Source organism: Leptodactylus fuscus, chromosome 4 (genome assembly GCF_031893055.1).
Source record: "Leptodactylus fuscus isolate aLepFus1 chromosome 4, aLepFus1.hap2, whole genome shotgun sequence".
Taxonomy (NCBI): domain Eukaryota; kingdom Metazoa; phylum Chordata; class Amphibia; order Anura; family Leptodactylidae; genus Leptodactylus; species Leptodactylus fuscus.
Window position 1 is genome coordinate 98162271 of NC_134268.1, and position 22922 is coordinate 98185192.

Below are 22922 nucleotides of genomic sequence, written 5' to 3' on the forward strand. Positions count from 1 at the left end.
TACATCACACACATATTACATTTGTCACCATTACTTTTGTAGAACCAAGTTTCTATTGTCACACTTCCATCACCTGTTTAAAGGGGTATTCCCATGTACATAATTATTTTTAAATTTAAAGATAATTAAAAGTTAATTATTCTTGCAAATATAAGTAATTAAACATTTTGCAGAGTTTTAAAGATTTTCTATAAATATCAAATGTCACAGTCTTGTAGTCTTGATCAGTTGCCAGTGGATACGACCATGAATGCAGGAACCTTCTAAGGTCAGAAAATCAGCCAGGATTTCTTTATTGTAGCTGGGATATCTTCTGATACATGTAGTGTTCCTGCCTGATAACCCAGGTACAATAAGAAAATCATAGCTGGGTTCCTGACAAGACCCAGACCATAGAAAGTTTCTGCATTTGTGGTCATAACCATAGGCAACCGATCAAGACAACAGACTGTCCCCACTAAGAAAGTTAGAGAAAAATCTTTAAAACTTTGCAAAATGTTTAACATTTAATTATCTACAAATATAAATATTATGTACATGGGAATCCCCTTTTAACACAAACTGACACATTCAAACCTCACATAAGGATAAGACACTGAGTAAACAAGTATTATACCACTGTATAAAAAGTATATAAAAGTTCATAATGTACTAACTTTACCAATTCAGCCCCCAAGCTGAGATTAATTGTTAGAACTACCATACAGTATTCTGTAGATCTACAGACATACAATGTAAACTGAAGTCACTATATCCGGTAGGTCCATAGAGTCACTGCAAGGATATGTACTCGTATAAGGAGATTTGGGGAGATGTAGCAAAAGTACTATGAATTAGAATCGTTTGGTAAAGTAAAATAGAAGAGTTGGAAATTGGATTGGAGGCTACTAACAGCACCTCTATCTTTATTTAGCAGGACTTAAGCTCAGCAACTGTAGGAGCTCAGCTCATAAAAAACTGCAATTGAGTTTTTAAAGAGTAGCATCGTGCAGGAAAAGAAGACAGAACCACAGTGGTTTACTAGTTATATCTGCAAAAAGTGTTGGGGGTCACATCAGTCAGGCCCTTAAAATCCTTGATATATGGTAAATTCTAGTTATAAAACAACAATTTACTAAAATGGGAAACGGTCTTCAACCAATCAACGGGTAGTTCACTCTTAACCCTGTGTTACAACAGCTGAACATCCCATAGAGAAGGGAGGGAAGGTTTATTATTGCTTTGTCTTCCTGATTGAAGTGTACTGTGAGAAAGTGAAAGGCAAAGTGCTGGAATCACACAATATTAGCCCTAGATTGATGACTTATGTGTGGTCCAGTGCGGGTCTGGAGTAGGCTTCAGCCCCAGGTGTCAGTTCCTGGGTGGAAAGAAAGTGGCTGGGTCTGCCCAGACACAGAGCTTTGTGATACGGTACGGTGTATTTTTGGTTGATTCTTGTGGCTATTAGTAAGCCACACGTACAGTTAGTATATTCTGTTCAGTTATCGCTCAGACGAGCAGGATTTTGTTTGACATTATTTTGCCTGAAGTTAAAGCTGTATTTTATTTTGCTTATTTTTTGTGCCTGACACAAAGGTTTATTTATTTTGCTGTTTCATTAAAGGGATCCTATCATTAGAATCCCTTTTTTCTAACTAACACATAGGAATAGCCTTAAGAGACTATTCTTCTCCTACCTTTAGATGTCTTCTCCGCACCGACGTTCAGTAGATATTCCGTTTTCCATCTTTATACATATGAGTTCTCTTGCAGTACTGGGGGCGGGCCCCAGCGCTCAAACAGCACTGGAGGCGTCCCCATTGCTGCGAGAGAACTCTCCAGCGCCGCCTCCATCTTCTGCAGGAAAAAGCCTCTACGCGTCGTCTTCCGGCCTGGCTTTAATCTTCTACGCATGCGCAAATCGGCTCTACCAGCGGGCCTCGAGCAGAGCCAATTGCACCTGCACGCGGCCATTTTTTTGTGGCCACTTACTACAAGAGCTCACATAAGCGGCCACAAAAAAAATGGCCGCATGCAGGTGCAGTTGGCTCTGCCCGCTGGCAGAGCCGATTGCGCATGCATAGAAGATTAAAGTGAGGCCGGAAGACGACGCGTAGAGGCCGGTTCCTGAAGAAGATGGAGACGGCGCTGGAGAGTTCTCTCGCAGCAATGGGGACGCCTCCAGTGCTGTTTGAGCGCTGGGGCCCACCCCCAGTGCTGCGAGAGAACTCATTTGCATAAAGACGGAAAACGGAATATCTACCGAACATCGGCGCGGAGAAGACATCTAAGGTAGGAGAAAAATAGCCTCTCTTAAGGCTATTCATATGTGTTAGTTAGAAAAAAAGGGATTCTAATGATAGGATCCCTTTAAATAAACCGATTTGCTGCAAGATTTGTGTCCCTGTCTCTGACTGGTTGGGTCCGCACCATTGATTCTACCAAGCTACCTTCCCTACAGTACACAGAGCTCAATGACCTTATGAGGAGCACAATGCATAAAGAACTAAATAAAAATAAACAGAAAAAAAAAAAAGTAAAAAATAAAATTATATAAAATCGCCACTACCATGATCAAGTCACAGGTCAAGAGGGTTGAGGACTGAGCTTGACTGATAAACTAAATAAGTCTGCAGGGCTTTCATATTTTCCCATACAACTATCAGTTACCACTGATAGCTGTTTTTACAGTGTCTGTGTGTGTTTTCTGCAAATCTTAATACAACATCAAATATAGTTCTCTAAAAGTCTTTGAAATATGAACTAAAGTAGGTCCATATCGTCCCTATTTTCACACATATTATAGGACTTTATGAAATATAAAAGCACCTCTTGGACCCGCACCCATCATCATAAACAAGGGAACCCCTGATGAGGCAGCATCTGGCTCCACATCTAGAAAGAGAATTAATGAAATAGTGGCCACCCATGTGCTACTCCCAACAGTTACTTCAATGGAAGCCACATTGCTTGGCTTGCTTTCCTATTTTTATGAACTCCCATAGAAGAATAGATATGACTATGTAGTTACCTGTCCATTCATTTTCCACCTGGATACAGCAGCCAGAGGATAGCTTACTTGTTTTTTTGGTGGGTTGGATCAGAGAACATGTAACCAGGCATGGTTGAAGACATGCTTTTAAGGTGTGCCCATCATGAAAGCCCAGCAGATGGAGAAGTAAGCGTCACCTGAATCAAACCTTGTGAATTGGTGCCTACATTGCAAGGTATTGCTGTTTTGGTCAATATGCAAATGAGCTCTTGGGAGCAACAAAGGCATTGGCGCTTACCTCAATGGAGCAGTAGCAATGTTCTAGTTACTCCAAGAAGCTTATTTGCACATTGGCAAAAATATATATATATATATTATTATTATTATTAACAACAACAACAACTTGGCAACAGAGGAGCGAGTTGCGGTGTCCCTAACATATCTATCTGTGAAGCTGGGTTCATATGATGGGTTCTGGTGACAGACGCCCTCTAATATGGTTGTGAATAATGGATTTTTTTTTTCTTTAAATTAGTTCTATCAGTCTCCGTCTCATGGCAACTCTCGTAAGCTTTTTAGAGAGTAGTAAACCAGGGTCGAAATATAACCTTTTTTTAAACATAGCACAGAAATCAGAAAAACCTAACCAGATAAATGGGGAGGGGAATGCTGGGAAGTTAAGAGAGAGAGAGTGTGTGTGTGTGTGTGTGTGTGTGTGTGTGTGTGTGTGTGTGTGTGTGTGTGTGTGTGTGTGTGTGTGTGTGTGTGTGTAGGGTTAGTCCAACCCAGTAGACCCCAGGTGTTCCATGTTGACAGTGTTTTGTGTAATCTTAAGTCGGCAAGCCCCAGCCAGTACTAAAGTACCAAGTTGTTATTGGCAGAGAGGTCTTTAAAGGGGTATTTCCATCATAAGGATCATATTCAGACTTGTAGCTTAAGCTAAGTGAAGTGGTTTACCAAATACATCTCTCTCATCAGTGTTTACAGCTGGTTGCCTAGGTTACAGACCTGCTACAAGTCAAAATGATGGCTCATTCCCTCCTCCTGGCCATCTATATTCTGTTCTCTGCCTTTTTTTGCCATATAGTTTTCGAGTGCTGATAAGGGCTAGATTAGTTTCTTGGAAGAGTATATGCATGCAACGTATGTAAATTTACAACATTCAGATTGACTCCCAATTTCTACAGCTTAAAGCGCAAAATAAAGCCATATGTTTGTATTTGATCCCTACAAATTGTACAGCGCTGCGGAATATGTTGGCGCTATATAAATAAAATTTATTATTAATTATTATTATTGTTTTCAGACTAATCACAATTCCTAATGTAAACTCTTCCACAATCAGAATGCCTAAAGCGAACCATCCTCTGTTCAAATGTTTCTTCTATATAAATAAAATATCATCATCATCATCATCATCATCATCATCATCATCGTCGTCTCCATCCTTGAATGAGCTGAAAAGCAGGAAGCGTAGGGGAGAGGAGACAGGAGAGCAGATAAAATCCTGAGATGAGAAAACCTCTAAGTTTTGAGTTGGAATCTAGTTGGTAGTATTCTCTTTTGAGATGGATGTCTCCAAATTTCAAACAAGCAGGTCAGTTTGTTTAGGAACAACTGTTTTGAGGGTGCGTGTGGGGCAACCCACTCCTGCAAAATTGTTTTAAAGGGCTGATGTTGGTATCGTGTAATAGATAGGGCAACCCATTAGGACAACCCACCAGAACAGGCCCCAGGAGGCATCAAAAGGTGCAACGTTAGGTGTGTTTTTTGTCATGGACTCCATCTGTCTCCAAAGAATTTGATCGCTCAACTAGTTCATAAACAATGAAGCAAATGTGGGGAAAATTCCAATTTTTTGGTCTCTTAACGTGGTGATATATAATTTATGTAGTAGGAGTATTATTTGTGACCATTTGATTGACTGTAGGGTTTTTACAGAATATTTCAGCATATTTAGTAGCTCTGCTATGAAGATAGAGAATTCAGGGAAATATGCAAAAAAAAAAAAAAATTTTGTCTAGTCAAAAATCAGGAAAGTTGATCATCGAGAGAGCACAGAGCAATCTATCTTAAGGGATCACCAGTTGTTCCATTGTAGTAGGTCCAATCTGTGATAGACTTCAAAAATGGTGTGTGGATGGCCGTCCTGAAACCATGGATCTGAAAGCAGTGTGACATGTAGTGTACTTGTCAGATTGTCTCTTTGAGACTACAAAAATTCAGTTCTATGTGGATATGAGGAGTGGGGTTATCTTTTATCATGTTCACTAGGTTACCATACAGTGTATGTAAAAGGTGAGGGAGTGAAAGGGTCTGATCCATTTGATATGAGAGCTGGGAAATTTTGATTATCTTAAAAGAAGTTTGTCCTTCCTAAAAAGGACAGGGAAAACAATGCTTCCATACGGACATCTTATTCTTCAGGTTAGTAATGTAGTTGTGAATGTTTAATAACTCTAGTTTTGCTATAGCTCTTGTAATATTCACCCCTCAATATTTAATATGCGATTAGTTCCAATGGAATGAGAACAGTGTCAACCACAGCAAGCGAGCAGGGACTTTAAGAAGAAGTGCCTCGTACATGGCTATGTTAAGATAGTGCTCTGACACATTGTATAACCTGTACAGAGGATTAGAGATAAGTTACATTCCTATTTTGTACTGCTGAATTGATCTATGTTGGCGGGGGTGAGGTTCTGATTGTGAAGGTGGCACAAGGACAGGAATGTTCGGCCAAACATACAAGTTAGGGGGCGTTCACACTACCGTTGGTGTCCGTTATGAAGGTGTCCCTTTAAAAGAAAAAAAAATGGACACCTATCATAACGGACATTAACTGACACTAACTGACGCTAGGTTCACACCTGCGTTCATGTCTCCGTTCTATGGTTTCCGTTTTCTGCATGGCAGAAGACGGAAACCATAGACCGGGTCCGGCCGTGAGCGTTTTAGGCTCTCCGCCGCGAAACCGGATTTTTTAATCCGGACACAGAGTAGTGCATGTCCGACTCTGTGTCCGGATTATAAAACCCGGTTTCGCGGCGGAGAGCGCAAAACGCTCACTGCCGCTCACGGCCGGACAGCTTTCTCACCCATTCAAATGAATGGGTGAGAAAGTCTCCTGCAGGCTTCCGTCTCCTGCATCTGTTTTATGCAGGAAACGGAAACCTGCAATAAGGACAGACGAACGCAGATGTGAACGAGCCCTCATGCTAACTGATGTTAATGCGTCCGTTTTTTTAACTGATCCATTTAATGGATCAGTTAAAAAAAAAAAAAAAAAAAAAGCGGACACATTAGTATCAGTGTCAGTTTTTTTATACTGTCCGTTTTTTCTTTTTTGTTGTTTATGCTTTCTGAGCATGTGCAGAAAATAAACGGACAGAAGATAACGGACTGTAACTGATGGCCATCAGTTACTGTCCGTTATATGTCCGTTGCCCATAGACCTCAATGTTAAAAAAAAAAAAAACGGACACTTTCTGTCCGTTTTTTTCAAACGGACAAAAAAAAAAAAAAATCCTGCATGTGTGATTTCTCTGTCCGCTTGAAAAAACGGACATGGTTGTTAACGGACCCTTAAGGACACAAACGGACAACAGATGAAATCCCATTGAAATGAATGGAAATTGTAACGGACACAGCTAGCGTCCGTTGCTAAAATCTTGAACGGACAGTAGCAACGGACACTGCAATCGGACACCAACGGTAGTGTGAACGCCCCCTGAACCTCAAAAATCTACTCTATTCATTTCAAAAAGAGAAGTGGATATAGCCACATTATAGCGGACTGCAACCTCTGGTACTCTTACTAAACTGAATGGAGTGGTACCCACACTACCTAACCACTGCTTCATTCAGAACAAGGGGCAAAAGACTCCTATTTACCTGATCAGTGGGAGTGTCAGCAGTCAGACCCCAAACTATCTGCAAATCATTCCTTATCCTATAGATAGGAAGAGTTTTCTGAACAAGTAATCCTTTCATGCGACCCTTGAGATACATTCCCTTTTACATAAAACACAAGCTACATTCACTAAATTCTTCTAAGACATCTTACCATCATGTAGCTGGAAAGCCAATGTTGTGATTTTCTGTGTCACAATCATCAAGGGACTGCAATGAAGAGATATGATGCCATTAGACAGAAATCCCCAAGTACTATGGAAAAAAAAATCCCTGATTCTGAGATATAATATATACAATGGCACTATCAAACTTTATGGCATCTACATGAAACAATTTAATGTATTTATTCCCTCCTTTCCTTACATCCCATTTCCTAATACGCGAATCATTAACATGATGACATTTCATGGAGCCTACTAAATGTCACTCTAGCAAGGCGTCTGCTGAAAGGCAAAGTAAGAAGCAAAATGAAATGCACAAATTCTACATGGCTGAAAGTACAGTACGTGGACAGTAAACAGTACGTACTTGTAAATATTCACATTTGGTATATACACACAACTATCTCCCAACCAGGAGACATGGGCATATGTGTACCTACAAATATACACATCAGGACAGGCGCCTGATGGTGTATTTCAATGGCCCCAGTGAATTCAAATACAGAATGATGCGCACCTAGCATAAGGAGAAAATTACATCTTTGTAGCTGTAACATTCTGAATACACAAGTGGCCACATTTGCGAATGAAAAAATGGCTTACATTATATAAAAAAAGTGATGTATATTCCTTCTACTACATTTATTGCTTGGGACACTTTTTAATATGTGGATTAGTGGGAAGGGGAAAATTTGTCTGAAGTCTATGGGATATACAGAAACATTTATATCAGCCATGGTTTCACATTCTCTGAATGAGGAGATGGGGGGGGGGGAAGATGTACTGGCTTCTCTCTCGAGACCAAAAGATCAGTTGGATCTTGACATCCATTTGTCTGATCCTTTACTCCATGTCTTCCATTAAGTCTGAGGAAACCCCTCATACACATTAGATAGTGGGTTTGTCTGACATATCTATTATCTATGGCCACCTTAAGTCAACCAGACCTTACTAAATTTCATCACAAGTAGACAACTTATACTTACCCAGAAAAATCTGTTGTAAGGATACCATAGTTGAATATATACACTCTGTTAATCTGGCACAGTGTTAGGTATCCCATAGCAAGTATAAAAGAGTAACTGAAAAGCAAAACATGACAGCACAATGAGGATTACATGCTTAGAAAATCCACAACTTATACTTCATTGCAGTTTATCACAAGGACAACAAAGAATTCAGTAACTTGGGATGACATTACATGGCAGACTAGTCTAATTCAAGGGGCATTAGGGTTGTTTTTTTTCTACACACAGACACAGTAAGGGAGTTGCTCAGAGGTCCAATAAAAAAAAAAAAAAAAACCCACACACAACACACACACCACGCAACCCTTTATTCACTTTTCCCAGTTCAATGTTTCCATTAGCAGGTGTTGTCTTCTCTAGATTCCCCCCAGCTGACAACAGTGACACCAATTTCTTCTAGGTGACTAATGCAGCCATTCACAGGCCTTAGTGGTGATCTCCTTACAAAGGATATGTAACTGTGGCATACAGTTTGTGAAGAGGTCACCACTAATGGAAGGGTATGTTCACACGGATTTCTGTGAAGGCGGATTATGACACCGAATCCGCCTGCAAAAAAGGCTCCTATTAACGTCAATGGGAAGTTATCTTGCTGCAGATACCGTGGCTGAGTTAGGTGCGACTCGAGACAAGCTCCTGTTTAGGCCCATTCATTTGGGCCTAATCAGTAGCAGGATGCTGAGAAAAAAAAAAACACAACAAAACACACACACACACACAACGGAAAACGTTTCCGTCGTCTGAACTAGCCCGGAGAAACCTTCCAGGAATGCTTTGGTGCAAATCCCTTTAAATTCTTGTTACTCAGTTAGCCCTTCAGAGTGGCAGGCAGATATTCCTTTTTTGAGTATAAATAATTCTAGATTATTATTAGCAGTACATAAGGCATTTCTCAAATAAAGTGGATAGAGGATATCCACCGCGGTATATATCCACTTTGTTAATTGGAGAAAGAGGTCAGTGAACCCCAAAACGCGTCTAACTGCTAATAAATATCTGGATTTATTTATACTCAAAAAAGGAATATCCACCTCTTACTACAAAGGGCTAATTGAGTAACAAAAATTTAAAGGGGTTTGTGGTTTCTTCCACACCATCTGATGTGAAGGGCATCAAACCTAAGGGAAATAAGGCAAGGCAGAACCTTCATGGACAAGGGACTCAGATTAATTTCGCCTGTTTTGATCTTACAATAGGCTAGTACCCAGACACAAGGGTACTGATAAGCATTTAAGTCACTGTTTGACACAGAGGACTGCAGACAGGTGAGCAATAGCAATTTCTTAGGTTATTGGCCCCTCAGTAGCCCTTTTACATTGTAAAAAAATAACTCACAACAACCCCTTAAACAGGATTACAAAGTACAATAATAAAAGTACAGAAGATCAAACAATGTCACACTTAGGCTGGAAACAAACATAGAATTTATTTGGGGGGGTTTTCGTGCAAATTTGATGCTAGCACTGAATACAACAGGAAGGAGTACTATAGATTTTATTTGAATTTTCCATTCCTTGTTAATACAATCCAGTTTGGCTCAAAAATACAAAAACAAAAATCAGTAAAATATACACAAAAAACAAAACAAAGACTCCATGTGTCTCTTCAGCCATAAGCCACTTTTGTGCTGGAGTGACTTTGTTCCAGTCATCTCAACTCTGTGACTATGTAGTTTGTTTTCCAGTGCAAAAAATACCTGCTTCATGTAGCCGGTTGTCATCTACGTGATGGAGAAGTGTTTTAATATGTGACCTTATAGTAGCACTTTTTCTTTCTTCATAACTAGCCTGAAGCAGGTTGTAAAGGACCCAGTACAATACTTTGCAGGAATTTTTGGCAGTAGAAAAAGGACAAAAGTGGTTAAATGCAAACTGAAGCTATCAGGAAGGAGGGCATTAGGCACTGGCAGGAGGGCTTTAGTGAATAAAGTGCTATTTTATTTTAGATCAGATCTCTTGATATATGCATTAACGGAAACTGATCCATTCCTGAGCAAAAATGAGAATCACAACTTCAAGGAAAAAGGCCCTCAAAGATCAAGCGACCCACAAGAGGAGATGGCACTCAAAAATAAATGGAAACAGTGGCTTCTTTGTTTACCTGGTATGAAATCAGTGTTTGCATATACCGATGACTGCCATCTTCCTTCCTAACATAGTTGTCTATAGTTTGTAGTGACTTAACAACCACGTGTCATTTGGATGACAGTTGTAAAACAATGTTGGCATCTGTCAGATGTACATTACGTTCCTCTCTGAAAGCTTCATCAAGCATACATTTTGATACAGGATATTTTGTACACTTTTAGCCTTAAAATAAGGCAACGCACTGTTTGCTTTTCTTACCTATGAACTTTCTCAGTATTTGCATAGATCATGACACAATAGCTGAAAAAAACCAAAGAAAATATGTGCAAAGAGTACCTAATAAAGAAAAGACAGAACATTGTTATCACAAGAGATAAACTCCACAGCCAAAATAGATTCTTCCAATTACCGGTATAGCTCAAAGCCATTTGTAATTAATTAAAAAATAAATTAAGACAGGTTAATCAAAGTATTTACACCAGCAGCAGAAACGCATCAAGGTTTTTTCCCCACAGTGCTTACACAAAAAGTCAGAAGAGTTTTCCTTTGCAGACTTTCTTCTTCAGTTCTACATATACAGAAAACACCAGCTTTTCCCTAAGTATAATGAACATGTTGCAATTTACAAACGCGCAATGGTTCTTGAAATCGCAGAATGTCCACTGCGGATATTTTGCTGCAATGTGTGTATGGGATTTTCCAGAATCTCATCCACTTTACAGGTACTGTAAAATGCCATGGTTTTTGCTGTGGCTATATAGGTCCTCAGCCTAAAACACATATTAAATCAAGTTCAAAGCATATACAGTGCCTTACAAAAGTATTCATATCCCCTTGAACTTTTTCACATTTTGTCACCTTACAACCACAAACTTAATGTATTTTATTGATATTTTAAGTGATAGACTAACACAAAGATAATTTTGATGTGGAGTGAAAATGATACATGGTTTTCAAAATTTTAATCAAATAAAAATCTGAAAAGTGTGATGTGCAAAAGTATTCAGCCCTCTATATCAATACATTGTAGAGACACGTATTTCACTGCAATTACCTCTGTAAGTCTTTTGGGGTATGCCTCTACCAGCTTTGCACATCTAGAGACTGAGATTTTTGCCTTTTCTTCTTTGCAAAATAGCTCAAGATCAGCCAGATTGGATGGACAGCGTCTGTGAACAGCAATTTTCATGTCTTGCCACAGATGCTCAATGGGATTCAGGTCTGGACATTGACACGGCCATTCTAAGACTTGAATATTCTTTGAACTAAACCATTCCACTGTAACTCTGGCTGTATGTTTAGGGTCATTGTCTTGCTGGAAGGTAAACCTCCTTCCAATCTCAAGTCTTTTGCAGTCTCCAACAGGGTTTGCCCTAAATATAGGGCAATCCTGGAAGAAACCCTGTTGGAGGCTGCAAAAGACTTGAGACTGGAAGGAGATTCACCTTCCAGCAAGACAAGGACCCTAAACATACAGCTCCATCCACCTGCCCATCAACTCTGATCAGCTACTCCAAGGGTCAGCAACCTTTGGCACTCCAGTTGCTGTGAAACTATGATTCCCAACATGCTTCATTCACTTCCATGGGAGTTGCAAGAAAAGAAGAAGTATGCATGCTGGAAGTTATCGTTTCACAGCAGCTGGAGTGCCAAAGGTTGCCTACCTCTGAGCTACCTTGTACCTGCTGAAGAAAATCATCCCTAAAGCTTAATGCTGCCACCCCCATGGTTCACAATGGGGATGACGTGTTCAGGGTGAAGAGCAGTGTTACTTTTCCACCACACATAACACTTTGTACTTAGGCAAAAAAGTTCAAATTTGGACTCATCTGACCAGCGCATCTTCTTCCACATATTTTCCGTGATCTCTATATGGTTTGTGGCAAACGACACTTATGTCTTTGTTTCAAAAAATGGTTTTCTTTTTTCCACTTGTCCATAAAGGTCAGATTTCTTATTGCTACTTTGTGTTGATCTAGCACTTAAAATCTCAATAAAATACATTCAGATTTGTGGTTCTAAGGGCTAGTTCACATGGGGATACCACGTGTGCACATTCCGTCGCGGCTTTCTGCTCCGGATTAGGCCCAAATTAATGGGCCTAGTCCAGAGGGTGCTATCACTAGGCGGATGCCGCAGCTGAATCAAATCTATAACATATACTGTATATCAGAAAATCACACCACAGCAAAGAACCAATACATATCTTAATTTACAACTTACCATCCAAAGCAAAATACTGCAAGATAAACACCAATAATTGTAGCAAAGCCATGGCGGATAGAAGCATGTGCTTGTCTGGGACTCAGGTAAGTACGGAACCATACAGCAATGACAAGAGCTAATAGCTGACACACCACAAAGTTCACCTGAAATAAAGATTTTCTACATTTAATAAAAAACTAAATCAGACTGAACTCATCATTAAGTATCAAGATACTGTTCACACTAGCGCCACACATCACAAAAAAAAAAAAAAGTAGCTTTTACACACACACATTTTTATATAGCTAAATGGTAATTCAGAAAAGCTGTGATATGGTTATGCAATAGTAAAGAACAAAACATTTGTAGTGAAACAGTAAACCACAAGTCTTTTGGTGCTAAGCAGGGTTTAAAACGAGTGTCACCAGAACCCAGCGGTGCAGATAGGTAGGTTACGGTCACCTGAACCTAAAAGTTTTTCCCCCTGGTGAATCGCTGCCTCCACTGCTGAGATAGCACTTGCATAATGAAAACTTCTAAGTCTGTACAAGATTCCTTCCAAAGTGGCAACTACAGTCCTATGAAAAAGTTTGGGCACCCCTATTAATCTTAATCATTTTTTGTTCTAAATATTTTGGTGTTTGCAACAGCCATTTCAGTTTGATATATCTAATAACTGATGGACACAGTAATATTTCAGGATTGAAATGAGGTTTATTGTACTAACAGAAAATGTGCAATATGCATTAAACCAAAATTTGACCGGTGCAAAAGTATGGGCACCCTTATCATTTTATTGATTTGAATTCCCCTAACTACTTTTTACTGACTTACTGAAGCACAAAATTGGTTTTGTAACCTCAGTGAGCTTTGAACTTCATAGCCAGATGTATCCAATCATAAGAAAAGGTATTTAAGGTGGCCAATTGCAAGTTGATCTCCTATTTGAATCTCCTCTGAAGAGTGGCATCATGGGCTACTCAAAACAACTCTCAAATGATCAGAAAACAAAGATTGTTCAACTAGTTGTTCAGGGGAAGGATACAAAAAGTTGTCTCAGAGATTTAACCTGTCAGTTTCCACTGTGAGGAACATAGTAAGGAAATGGAAGACCACAGGGACAGTTCTTGTTAAGCCCAGAAGTGGCAGGCCAAGAAAAATATCAGAAAGGCAGAGAAGAAGAATGGTGAGAACAGTCAAGGACAATCCACAGACCACCTCCAAAGAGCTGCAGCATCATCTTGCTGCAGATGGTGTCACTGTGCATCGGTCAACTATACAGCGCACTTTGCACAAATAGAAGCTGTATGGGAGAGTGATGAGAAAGAAGCCGTTTCTGCACGTACGCCACAAATAGAGTTGCCTGAGGTATGAAAAAGCACATTTGGACAAGGCAGCTTCATTTTGGAAACAAAAATTGAGTTGTTTGGTTATAAAGAAAGGCGTTATGCATGGCGTCCAAAAAGAAACAGCATTCCAAGAAAAACACATGCTACCCACTGTAAAATTTGGTGGAGGTTCCATCATGCTTTGGGGCTGTGTGGCCAATGCCGGCATCGGGAATCTTGTTAAAGTTGAGAGTCGCATGGATTCCACTCAGTATCAGCAGATTCTTGAGAATAATGTTCAAGAATCAGTGACGAAGTTGAAGTTACGCCGGGGATGGATATTTCAGCAAGACAATGATCCAAAACACCGCTCCAAATTCTCAGGCATTCATGCTAAGGAACAATTACAATGTTCTGGAATGGCCATCCCAGTCCCCAGACCTGAATATCATTGAACATCTGTGGGATGATTTGAAGCGGGCTGTCCATGCTCGGCGACCATCTAACTTAACTGAACTTGAATTGTTTGTCCAAAATACCTTCATCCAGGATCTGATTAAAAGCTACAGGAAGCGACTAGAGGCTGTTATCTTTGCAAAAGGAGGATCTACTAAATATTAATGTCACTTTTCTGTTGAGGTGCCCATACTTTTGCACCGGTCAAATTTTGGTTTAATGCATATTGCACATTTTCTGTTAGTACAATAAACCTCATTTCAATCCTGAAATATTACTGTGTCCATCAGTTATTAGATATATCAAACTGAAATGGCTGTTGCAAACACCAAAATATTTAGAACAAAAAATGATTAAGATTAATAGGGGTGCCCAAAACTTTTTCATAGGACTGTATATATCAATCTGGTGGTTGGGCTGTTTCATCCGTAAAGGGGTTGTCCCCCCCCTAACGACTTACTTTCTGTCTACAAGAAGTCCCCCTGAAGCCTCCCTGAGAATGATACGACAGTATATTTTGTGCGGCCAGTGCTCCATTCACTTCTAAGAGGGCTGCTGGGAATGCAATCTCTGGCAGCCCCACAGCAATCAATACAACGTGTATTTGCAGTTGTATTTATAGTGTCTTAGAAGTCGGAAAAGTCCCAATTTTTTTTAATTATTATGTCCTCATACTGTGAGCCAAATAGTCAAGACAGGTACACAAAAATATGGAAAAAAAAAAAATTAAAAAAAAAAAATTTACAGCCTTAACTTCAGACTAAAAGTGAAACAAATACCTGCTTGTCCGAGCGTCTAAACATAGTTAAGTTATAACTTATGTGTGGCTTACTACCAGTCACTCTAAAAACACAAATTGGTCTCACTGGCCTCAGAGTTACAAGAAAGAACCATCCACTTCCTCTCCTCCAGGACCTGCCCTGAAGTGCAGGCTTTTATGGCCCAATAACTAGCCTATGACCCCACACCTGAGGCTAAGGCCTACTCCAGACCTGCACTGGACAACAAAAGTCAGGAACGTGGGCTGATATAGCACGATTCTAGAACTTTGCCCTTCACCTTCTCACAATACATAAAACCATAGAATCTAAAGAGGGTGGGCTTTGTTTTTCTCATGACTGTGCTTAGGACCAGACAGGTGGGGATCTGATACCTGACATCCGCAACAATAAACTGATTTAAGAAGTTCCAGCATGTGTTGTGTTCCCTTTGTAGTTTTCCAGGCACAATGCCGTACAATTTGTAGGGTCTGTACTTAGTATTAAAGGGGTATTCCCACGTCGCATACTCACCAATCTTCACTACTGTAAAATCTTCTTTCATCATTTGGTGGGCGGGGTTTCACATGCAACCTGCCATTTAGCTCCGCCCCCAAACACACGTGTAGCTCCGCCCACCCATATTGGACTATGAAGTACAGGCAGCAGCAACTCCATTCTGTGTTACATACAGAGACTGCCTGTCTCTGCCATAATGAACACAATTGAATTAGCTAGCCTGATAACTGGGAGAACAGAAGAAATGAAAGCAGCTCCTCTCCCCTATCTGCTAACAGGAAGCTAGGTCACGTGGTGTAGACACAGGAATAGCTAGATACACAGGCTGGCTCCCTGCACTTAGCCCCTCCTCCCTGAGAGCAGGCAGATAAATCACTTGACTCATGAGCAGCTAAGTCAGGGCTGTGGCCACAAAGAATTGAATAAAGTAAGATAGTGGGACAAACAAAGCAGTTTTGCTGAAGCAATGTATTTAGGAAAAGTCTTACATTCACATTAAAAAGCAGTATAGATAGGATCCTTGTGATGGGACAACCCCTTTAAGCTCATGGAGCTGAAGAGCGAAAGTTCCAAGATACAGCCACTAAAGATTTACGTCGCAGTGTCTGGTAATGAAAGTTGCTGAAAAATCACACAGCACCCAGATGATTCTAGGAGGTGCAGTCACAGCTGGTAAGATTGAGTTTTGATGTATGGTGGGCTTGGAGCAGAGACTGCCATCAATCCATGACAGAAAATGTCAAAAGTATTCAATTGAGCACAATGCCCCTTTATTTCTGCTCAGCTTTCCTCAGAAAATCAAACATGTGATTTACGAATTCATAAGAAAGCATATGGGCACCTGACGGCTTCTGCTCCTGTTTTAGTGATAGGTAAGGGTCTCAGCATCTGCACCCCCACCAATCAAAACTTCTGACACTTCCTATTAGAAGCTTGTAAAAGTGACAGGCAAGTTATTTGTTGATAAAAGCTACCTGACCTTAAATAGACACATAGGGATTCCTGTATTTTTGTAAAAAGGAAAGATACAGATAAAGTTACTGGAGGATGAAAAACTCAATCATTTTTGAAAGATTTTGTAAGTTCCTAATTTTGTTGAATAATAAAGGTCTGACTGCTTGTACAACTGTATGAGCTGGCAGTACTGAATGTAGCAGTCATGATCTGACAGAGGAATCACCTTGCGTTTTTTTTTTTTGGTTTGGGCTTCACGCTATAGGCTTGGCAGACATGTGCACTTCTCTCTCCAAGGAATTACGAATGATTCTGCACAACCCACTCCCAAATAACAACCAGTCATCCTTCTCTAGCCTCAGCCTCAGCAGTTGGCAGATGGGAAGCCACATGCATGTCCTTCCTTGCTTGCTTAAGTGGATGAGGAAAGCAGATCGGCTGTTTCCTCTTGGTAGTTTGTGGTCAGTTAGCTGTCAGCAGTACAAAAATATCAATTTAGTTTTCCCTTTACATAAAAGAGGAGTGTGAATTTGATCTGGATTCAAATTAACCCTTTAAGCAAACAACCAACCCCCCCCCCCCCCCCCATTTTCTTTCAAATGGACATTTTAACAAAAAAAGAAAAGTTTCTTTCCATTGATTTTCAATCAAACTTTGCTAAATTGTGTGCACTTTGTATATCATTTTGGTTTCTAGTTGTGTTTTAATTATTTTCTCATTTTGTTAGATAGATCACAAAACTGACCCAGACAAGCCCCTTTTCTAATCCAAGTTTGCAGATGAAGCTTTACATTTAAACTGCAGCATTGCGCCCGTTCAATATAAAGGGCAACCACATAAAATAAATGGTCATTCCGTCTGTCAGACTTTATTTAAAAAGCTTTCTTCTGTGACAGATAGAGGTACCAAGTAAGACTTCACATATGATATCTATCCATAGATAGATAAAGGAGTTAAATCAAAAAAAGTATTTGGTAGTGAGTGGGAAAAGAGTGTTATAAGTGTAAGCATTTTCCATTTAACATTTGTATAAAACCGTACAGCATTGTGTAAAAAGGACCTTTCATGTCCCTCGGTGACACTCAGTTTTATATACCGCTAGGAAAGCCGACAGTGTGAGCTGAATTCAGTGCACTGTCAGCTTTCCCGTTTTTTCCACCGATAGAAGTGCTATCTGTGCCGTTACCGTAACTCTTCACTGTCAGAAGGGCTGAGCGGTGAGGAACACCCCCCCCCCCCTCCCCAGTACTAGTCTATAGCCTGAAATCTCCTTCTGGTGGAATCTGCTGCACGTGGGGATTCTTTCTTCCCTCTGTACTTCTAGTCTCCCTCCCTCTTGTGTCCTTATATGTTTCAGCTTGGTTACGACTCCAAGACTAATTAATCTGTTTTAATAGTAATGGTCTATATGTCCGATACTCTTTTTGTTTGTTCCCTTTGCTTTACATTGTTTGTTATTGCAATGAAAAAAAAAAAAAAAAAGTCTACCTTTATGACTGTTGGTATAAATCCACTTATCTTGCTGTTGAATACTCCCTTCAGTCTCAAACAAAGAGGAAAGTGTACAGTACAGAAGAGCAATGTTGTACAGTAAAAGGAAATACTGTCTTAGAATAATGGAAACACAGGCCAGAGTGTGACTAATAACATCTTATATACACAGTATTAGCCGCTCCTCTGCTCCATGCCAAACAGTCACTTTTAGGACTATATACAGAATGCCTTTCCTCTACATTCCAAGATGTTTACGCCAGCGCTGACCAGGTGCGGGGTGTTACATCCTTGCTTTATTTTTAGCGCTAGGTGGTGCCAGCACGGCACAGGTACCTACTGGTACAGGCACATATCCAGCTATCAGAGGAACTAACTCTTACAACACAAAACTATTAAATGCGGAGCTGATTTTAGAAATCATTTGTGAAATTGACCAGTATCATAAACATAAAAATAATTATAAAAGCACAGGATATATATATATATTATATATATTTATTTTATTTTATTTTTTTTACGCTCAGTTTAAACCTGCATTCGGGTTTCCATTCGAGGGTTCGCATGAGGACCCCACAAACTGAAACCTAATCTGCATAAAAGGTGGTTACGGTGGCGCAGGTGTGAACTAACCTGATACAATCATACAAAAATGTGTGACATATAAAGAATCATAAGAAATACCGCAACATGTCCTCTCAAATAAAATAAGAACTAAGCTATGAACAAACAAGAACAAGTGTACTGATTATATACTGCTGCCTGAACTTTCTACCTCACTTCCTCCTTACTCATAGTCATTAGTCAAATGGATGTAGCAATTGATATCAAGTCCTCTATATAAACTTACCAATACTCTAGATCTGTGAGTCTATAAATATTCAGCCTTTAAACTGATTGCCTATTCTTAAAGGGGTTGTCCGGGATAAAAACTAATCTCTACACTAAACACCCTCCCCTGCCTATTTTCTAAATAACATAATTTATCAAAAATGGATATTTACACATATTCCTAGAGTGATCAATGTGACTTCCCCAGGGACATTTGCTGGCTATCCAGTGGTGATCCGTTTCCAGAAACGGAAAGTCACTACTACTCTTCCCCACATTCACTCCATCATACTTACCAGTGTTTCTTACAGGCTTCTTGCTGTGGGATGGCTCCTCCCTCCTTTGTGGCTGGCAGCGTGCGCTATAGTGTCAGCGCTGCTCTGTAGCCAATAATCAACGTCTACTGTGCAGCTACCATGTATGCTCAGTAATGTGGATCGCCGCTGCAGAGCAGTGCTAGGAGAGAGAAGAAAGAGAGAGAGAGAAAGAGAGAGAGAGAGAGAAGAGAGAGAGAGAGAGAGAGAGAGAGAGAGAAGAGAGAGAGAGAGAAAGAGAGAGAGAGAGAGAAGAGAGAGAGAGAGAGAAAGAGAGAAGAGAGAGAAAGAGAGAAAGAGAGAGAAAGAGAGAGAAAGAGAAGAAAGAGAGAAAGAGAGAGAAAGAGAGAGAAAGAGAGAGAAAGAGAGAAGAAAGAGAGAGAAAGAGAGAGAAAGAGAGAGAGAAAGAGAGAGAAAGAGAGAAAGAGAGAAAGAGAGAAAGATGGAGAAGAGAGAAAGAGAGAAAGAGAGAAAGAGAGAAAAGAGAGAAAGAGAGAGAAGAGAGAAAGAGAGAAGAGAGAGAAAGAGAGAAAGAGAGAAGAGAGAAAGAGAGAAAGAGAGAAGAGAGAAAGATGAGAAAGAGAGAAAGAGAGTGAAAGAGAGAAAGAGAGAAAGAGAGAAAGAGAGAAAGAGAGGAAAGAGAGAAAGAGAGAAAGAGAGAAAGAGAGAAAGAGAGAGAAAAAAAAAAGCTGAAACGTAAACAAATGCAGAAGATACCAGGAGCTCTCATAGACACCCAGAAATTACTCCACACACTGCTAAATATATATGTGGGTGCATTTATTAACCCATTATTATCACTAGCTGACCTCTTTTAGAAGAAAAAAAAAAAATTGCCCAGAAAACCCCTTTAAGATACTTCATCAATATCACATCATTGGGTTTACCATTCACTTTTATGGAACAACCACTACAATTCGTTTCATAGCAATGTTCCAAACTACAGTGTTTTGAATAGGAACCACTCCATGTGACTGCTGTCCCTGACTGAGAACTTGATGAAAGTCTAGGACAAGAGTCCCACAGAGAGGAAGATATTCCTACCATCATATGTGACTGAGAGTCCAGGTTTCTGCTCAGGGTCCTAATCATCAATACAATCAATATACAGACCAAATACACCCATATGAACTCGGCTGGATATCCTTCTTAAAGCTACATAAACACAAACGTTTATTTTTCGCAACTATTTTGCACTTGAGTGGGTGACCTTTTTTACGTATGCCTCATACATTCCAGTATATGGAAGGATCCGTGAAAACTGGTAAAAATTGGACAGTACCTATATTTTGACAGTTATGTGAATAATACCAATTTACATACTGGGAAATTAATGTAGCTATGTAAGGGCTTAAAAAAAAAAAAAAAAAAAAAAAAAAAACACACAACAACGGCAGTCCCATATTGTGGAAACACTATTATATGTTGCAAATATTTCTTGTGGTTTATAAAGACCAGGAGTGGATTTAACAGAATCAAGTATATGTCCTGTCTCCATATTTTCCATTCCTTTTAAATGCACACTTGGTTTTGGCTAAAAAATAAAAAACTAAATAAATAAATAAATAAAAACCTCAGCAACATGTAGCTTCAGCCTTATCCTTTACCAATAACAGTTCTTTGAATCCTTCAATAGGCAGAGCTCCACTGAAGCTGATATATTTGGATTTTTTTTTTCTCTAGTTTCTACAATTCCTGTGCAGTTAGTGCTGATAGTTTCACACTCTACTAATTAGGATCTTAACTGTCAGGTGGGTGGTCCTTGAGTGAAGTATAGATCCTAATTAGCATATTAGATGCTGAAAATAACCATAGAGTCCCTGCATACTGATTGTAGTAAGGGACAGCATGTCACAGACAACATAGATAACACACACACTGTTCAGGACAAAAAGTCCAGCACACACATAGACCGAGTTTTAAACAAGTGAAACTTGGTCGTGTGGTGTTTTGGAAAACGCGGCGTGTTTTTTAACCGCAACGTAGGCCTAGGATTCTCTAGAATCCCAACCACTTTTCTCTGACTGTAAAATGCCGCATTTTTTCCCCACACAGTTTCCACCACAAACAAAGCATGGCGTTTATAACTCGAAAAAAATTGACTTATCCTCTATAAATTACTCTAATTAGAGATGAGCGAACACTGTTTGGATCAGCCGTTCCGAACAGCACGCTCCCATAGAAATGAATGGAAGCACCTGGCACGTACACTTTGCCGGCGGCCGGTCGCCGTGCCAGGTGCTTCCATTCATTTCTATGGGAGCGTGCTGTTCGGAACGGCTGATCCGAACAGTGTTTGCTCATCTCTAACTCTAATTACTCAGCATTTTAAGGGCCTAACACAATGTGTGAGCAAGACAAAAAAAAAAAAAAAAGTAGTATTGAGAACCTTCAAAAAGTATCTCAAAAGGATGCCCCATAGAAAACCATTAGAAAGTTACAGTCCAGTCAGGATAGGTCATCAGTATTAGATTGGAGTGGTCTCACACCCAGACCAGCTCTTTATACAGTGGACAGAAGGCTCTGTCCACTGTATAATGGCCATAACAGATTCCTCTATAGCTTACAGCCCCAGAGGCATCCCAGAACAGCTGATCAGTGTGAAGTCTGGGTGTCAGACCCCTCCAATCTGATCCTGAGGATAGGTCATTAAATCAGTGGGAGTCTGATAAAGGCACAACACGGATCAGCTATACCAGGCTGCCTCCAGCGCTATAGGAGACTGAGCCGGAATCAGAAGGCTCTGTCCACTACGGCTTACAGTGCCAAAGGGAGTCCACAACAGCTGATTAGTGTGAGGACCAGGTGTTGACCACCACCAAACTGATGGATAGGTCGTAGATATGAAAACTGCCCTGAGGACCAGAAAACCACTTTATTTTTGAAGTCTGAGTTTTGTAAAACCCCTTGAAAAAAGTTGGGTCGGTCTGATTTTTTTTTCCAATATAGAAACAGCTATTGGGTATTCAGATATGCAGTTATGGGGTAGATGAAGTGTCACAGGCATTGCTGTAAATCTGAAAAAAAAAACTTCAAAAGTAAGTCCTGTTCACATTGGGTCAGAGCCCTAAATTTGTTATACAGGCAGGAAAAAATAAAATCTTGGTGTTTCCAAGGGGGGGGGGAAGTATTTTATTCTTCATTGAGCTTGTAGAAATTGAAATAATTGTATCTGTATAGCGTAGTCATCTGTGCTTTACGTGCAGATTTATCCCGGCTACACTCATGCACTATGTATTTTTACAGTAGTCAATGATCCGTGTATCCCTGCACATCTACCTATACATCTGGTACAGCTTACAGCAGGCAATATGACAGAACAGAGCCTTATAACCTCCACACACCACAGTGGTCCAGGATGACATGATAAAGTACAGTGGTACACCCCTTTACAATTCCCATACGAAGTAGAACAGGTGAATAGAGAAGACTAGCAGACAGTGTAGGACTAGGAGGCCAGCAGCAGAGCGCAGTCAGTAACAAACTCCTCTCACCTGCTCCAGGGGCATGTGCACGGCATCGCTGATCGGCTGCAGGACTGTGGAGCCTGTAACCCGGGAAAACCTGTTGCCTGGAGCCTCCATCACTTCCTCAGCACCGTGTGCCTCACCCTGGCAGGAGAGCGGGCACCCGGGACATGTGTACACACCACACACCCAGGAAACCAAACAGCCTGTATCTGTGGCAGCGGCAACTCCCCGCCCCCGGCTGTGAGCCAATGGCAAGTAGCTCGTCACCCCCGGGTGGGGCCACTCGCTCACACCCGGCGCCCTACGACCTCCCCGAAGCTTGCCAAACCGGGCGAGTGAGTCTTTCCGCAAGTGGCTGGATTGTCCGGTCTGTGGAGTGAGGTGACTGAGCATCCCCCGCCGCTTGTGCCGGTAACTTCTGTCCTCACCTTAGTATC

At 40.5% G+C, this 22922-nt stretch overlaps 1 protein-coding gene across 1 annotated transcript in view; it reads right to left on the bottom strand.

Moving 5' to 3' along the window:
• The window catches only part of MBOAT1 (membrane bound glycerophospholipid O-acyltransferase 1), a 47949-nt gene extending 25303 nt beyond the window's left edge, over nt 1–22646 (bottom strand). Inside the window, exons 1-5 of the mRNA XM_075270942.1 lie at nt 22510–22646; nt 12383–12528; nt 10418–10495; nt 8031–8126; nt 7035–7090 (exon numbers count right to left, since the gene is read on the bottom strand). Of these exons, the coding sequence (XP_075127043.1) occupies nt 7035–7090; nt 8031–8126; nt 10418–10495; nt 12383–12528; nt 22510–22599 (466 nt within the window). The 5' untranslated portion in view covers nt 22600–22646. The remainder of the gene's footprint in view (nt 1–7034; nt 7091–8030; nt 8127–10417; nt 10496–12382; nt 12529–22509) is intronic.
• Between the last annotated feature and the right edge of the window lie 276 nt (nt 22647–22922).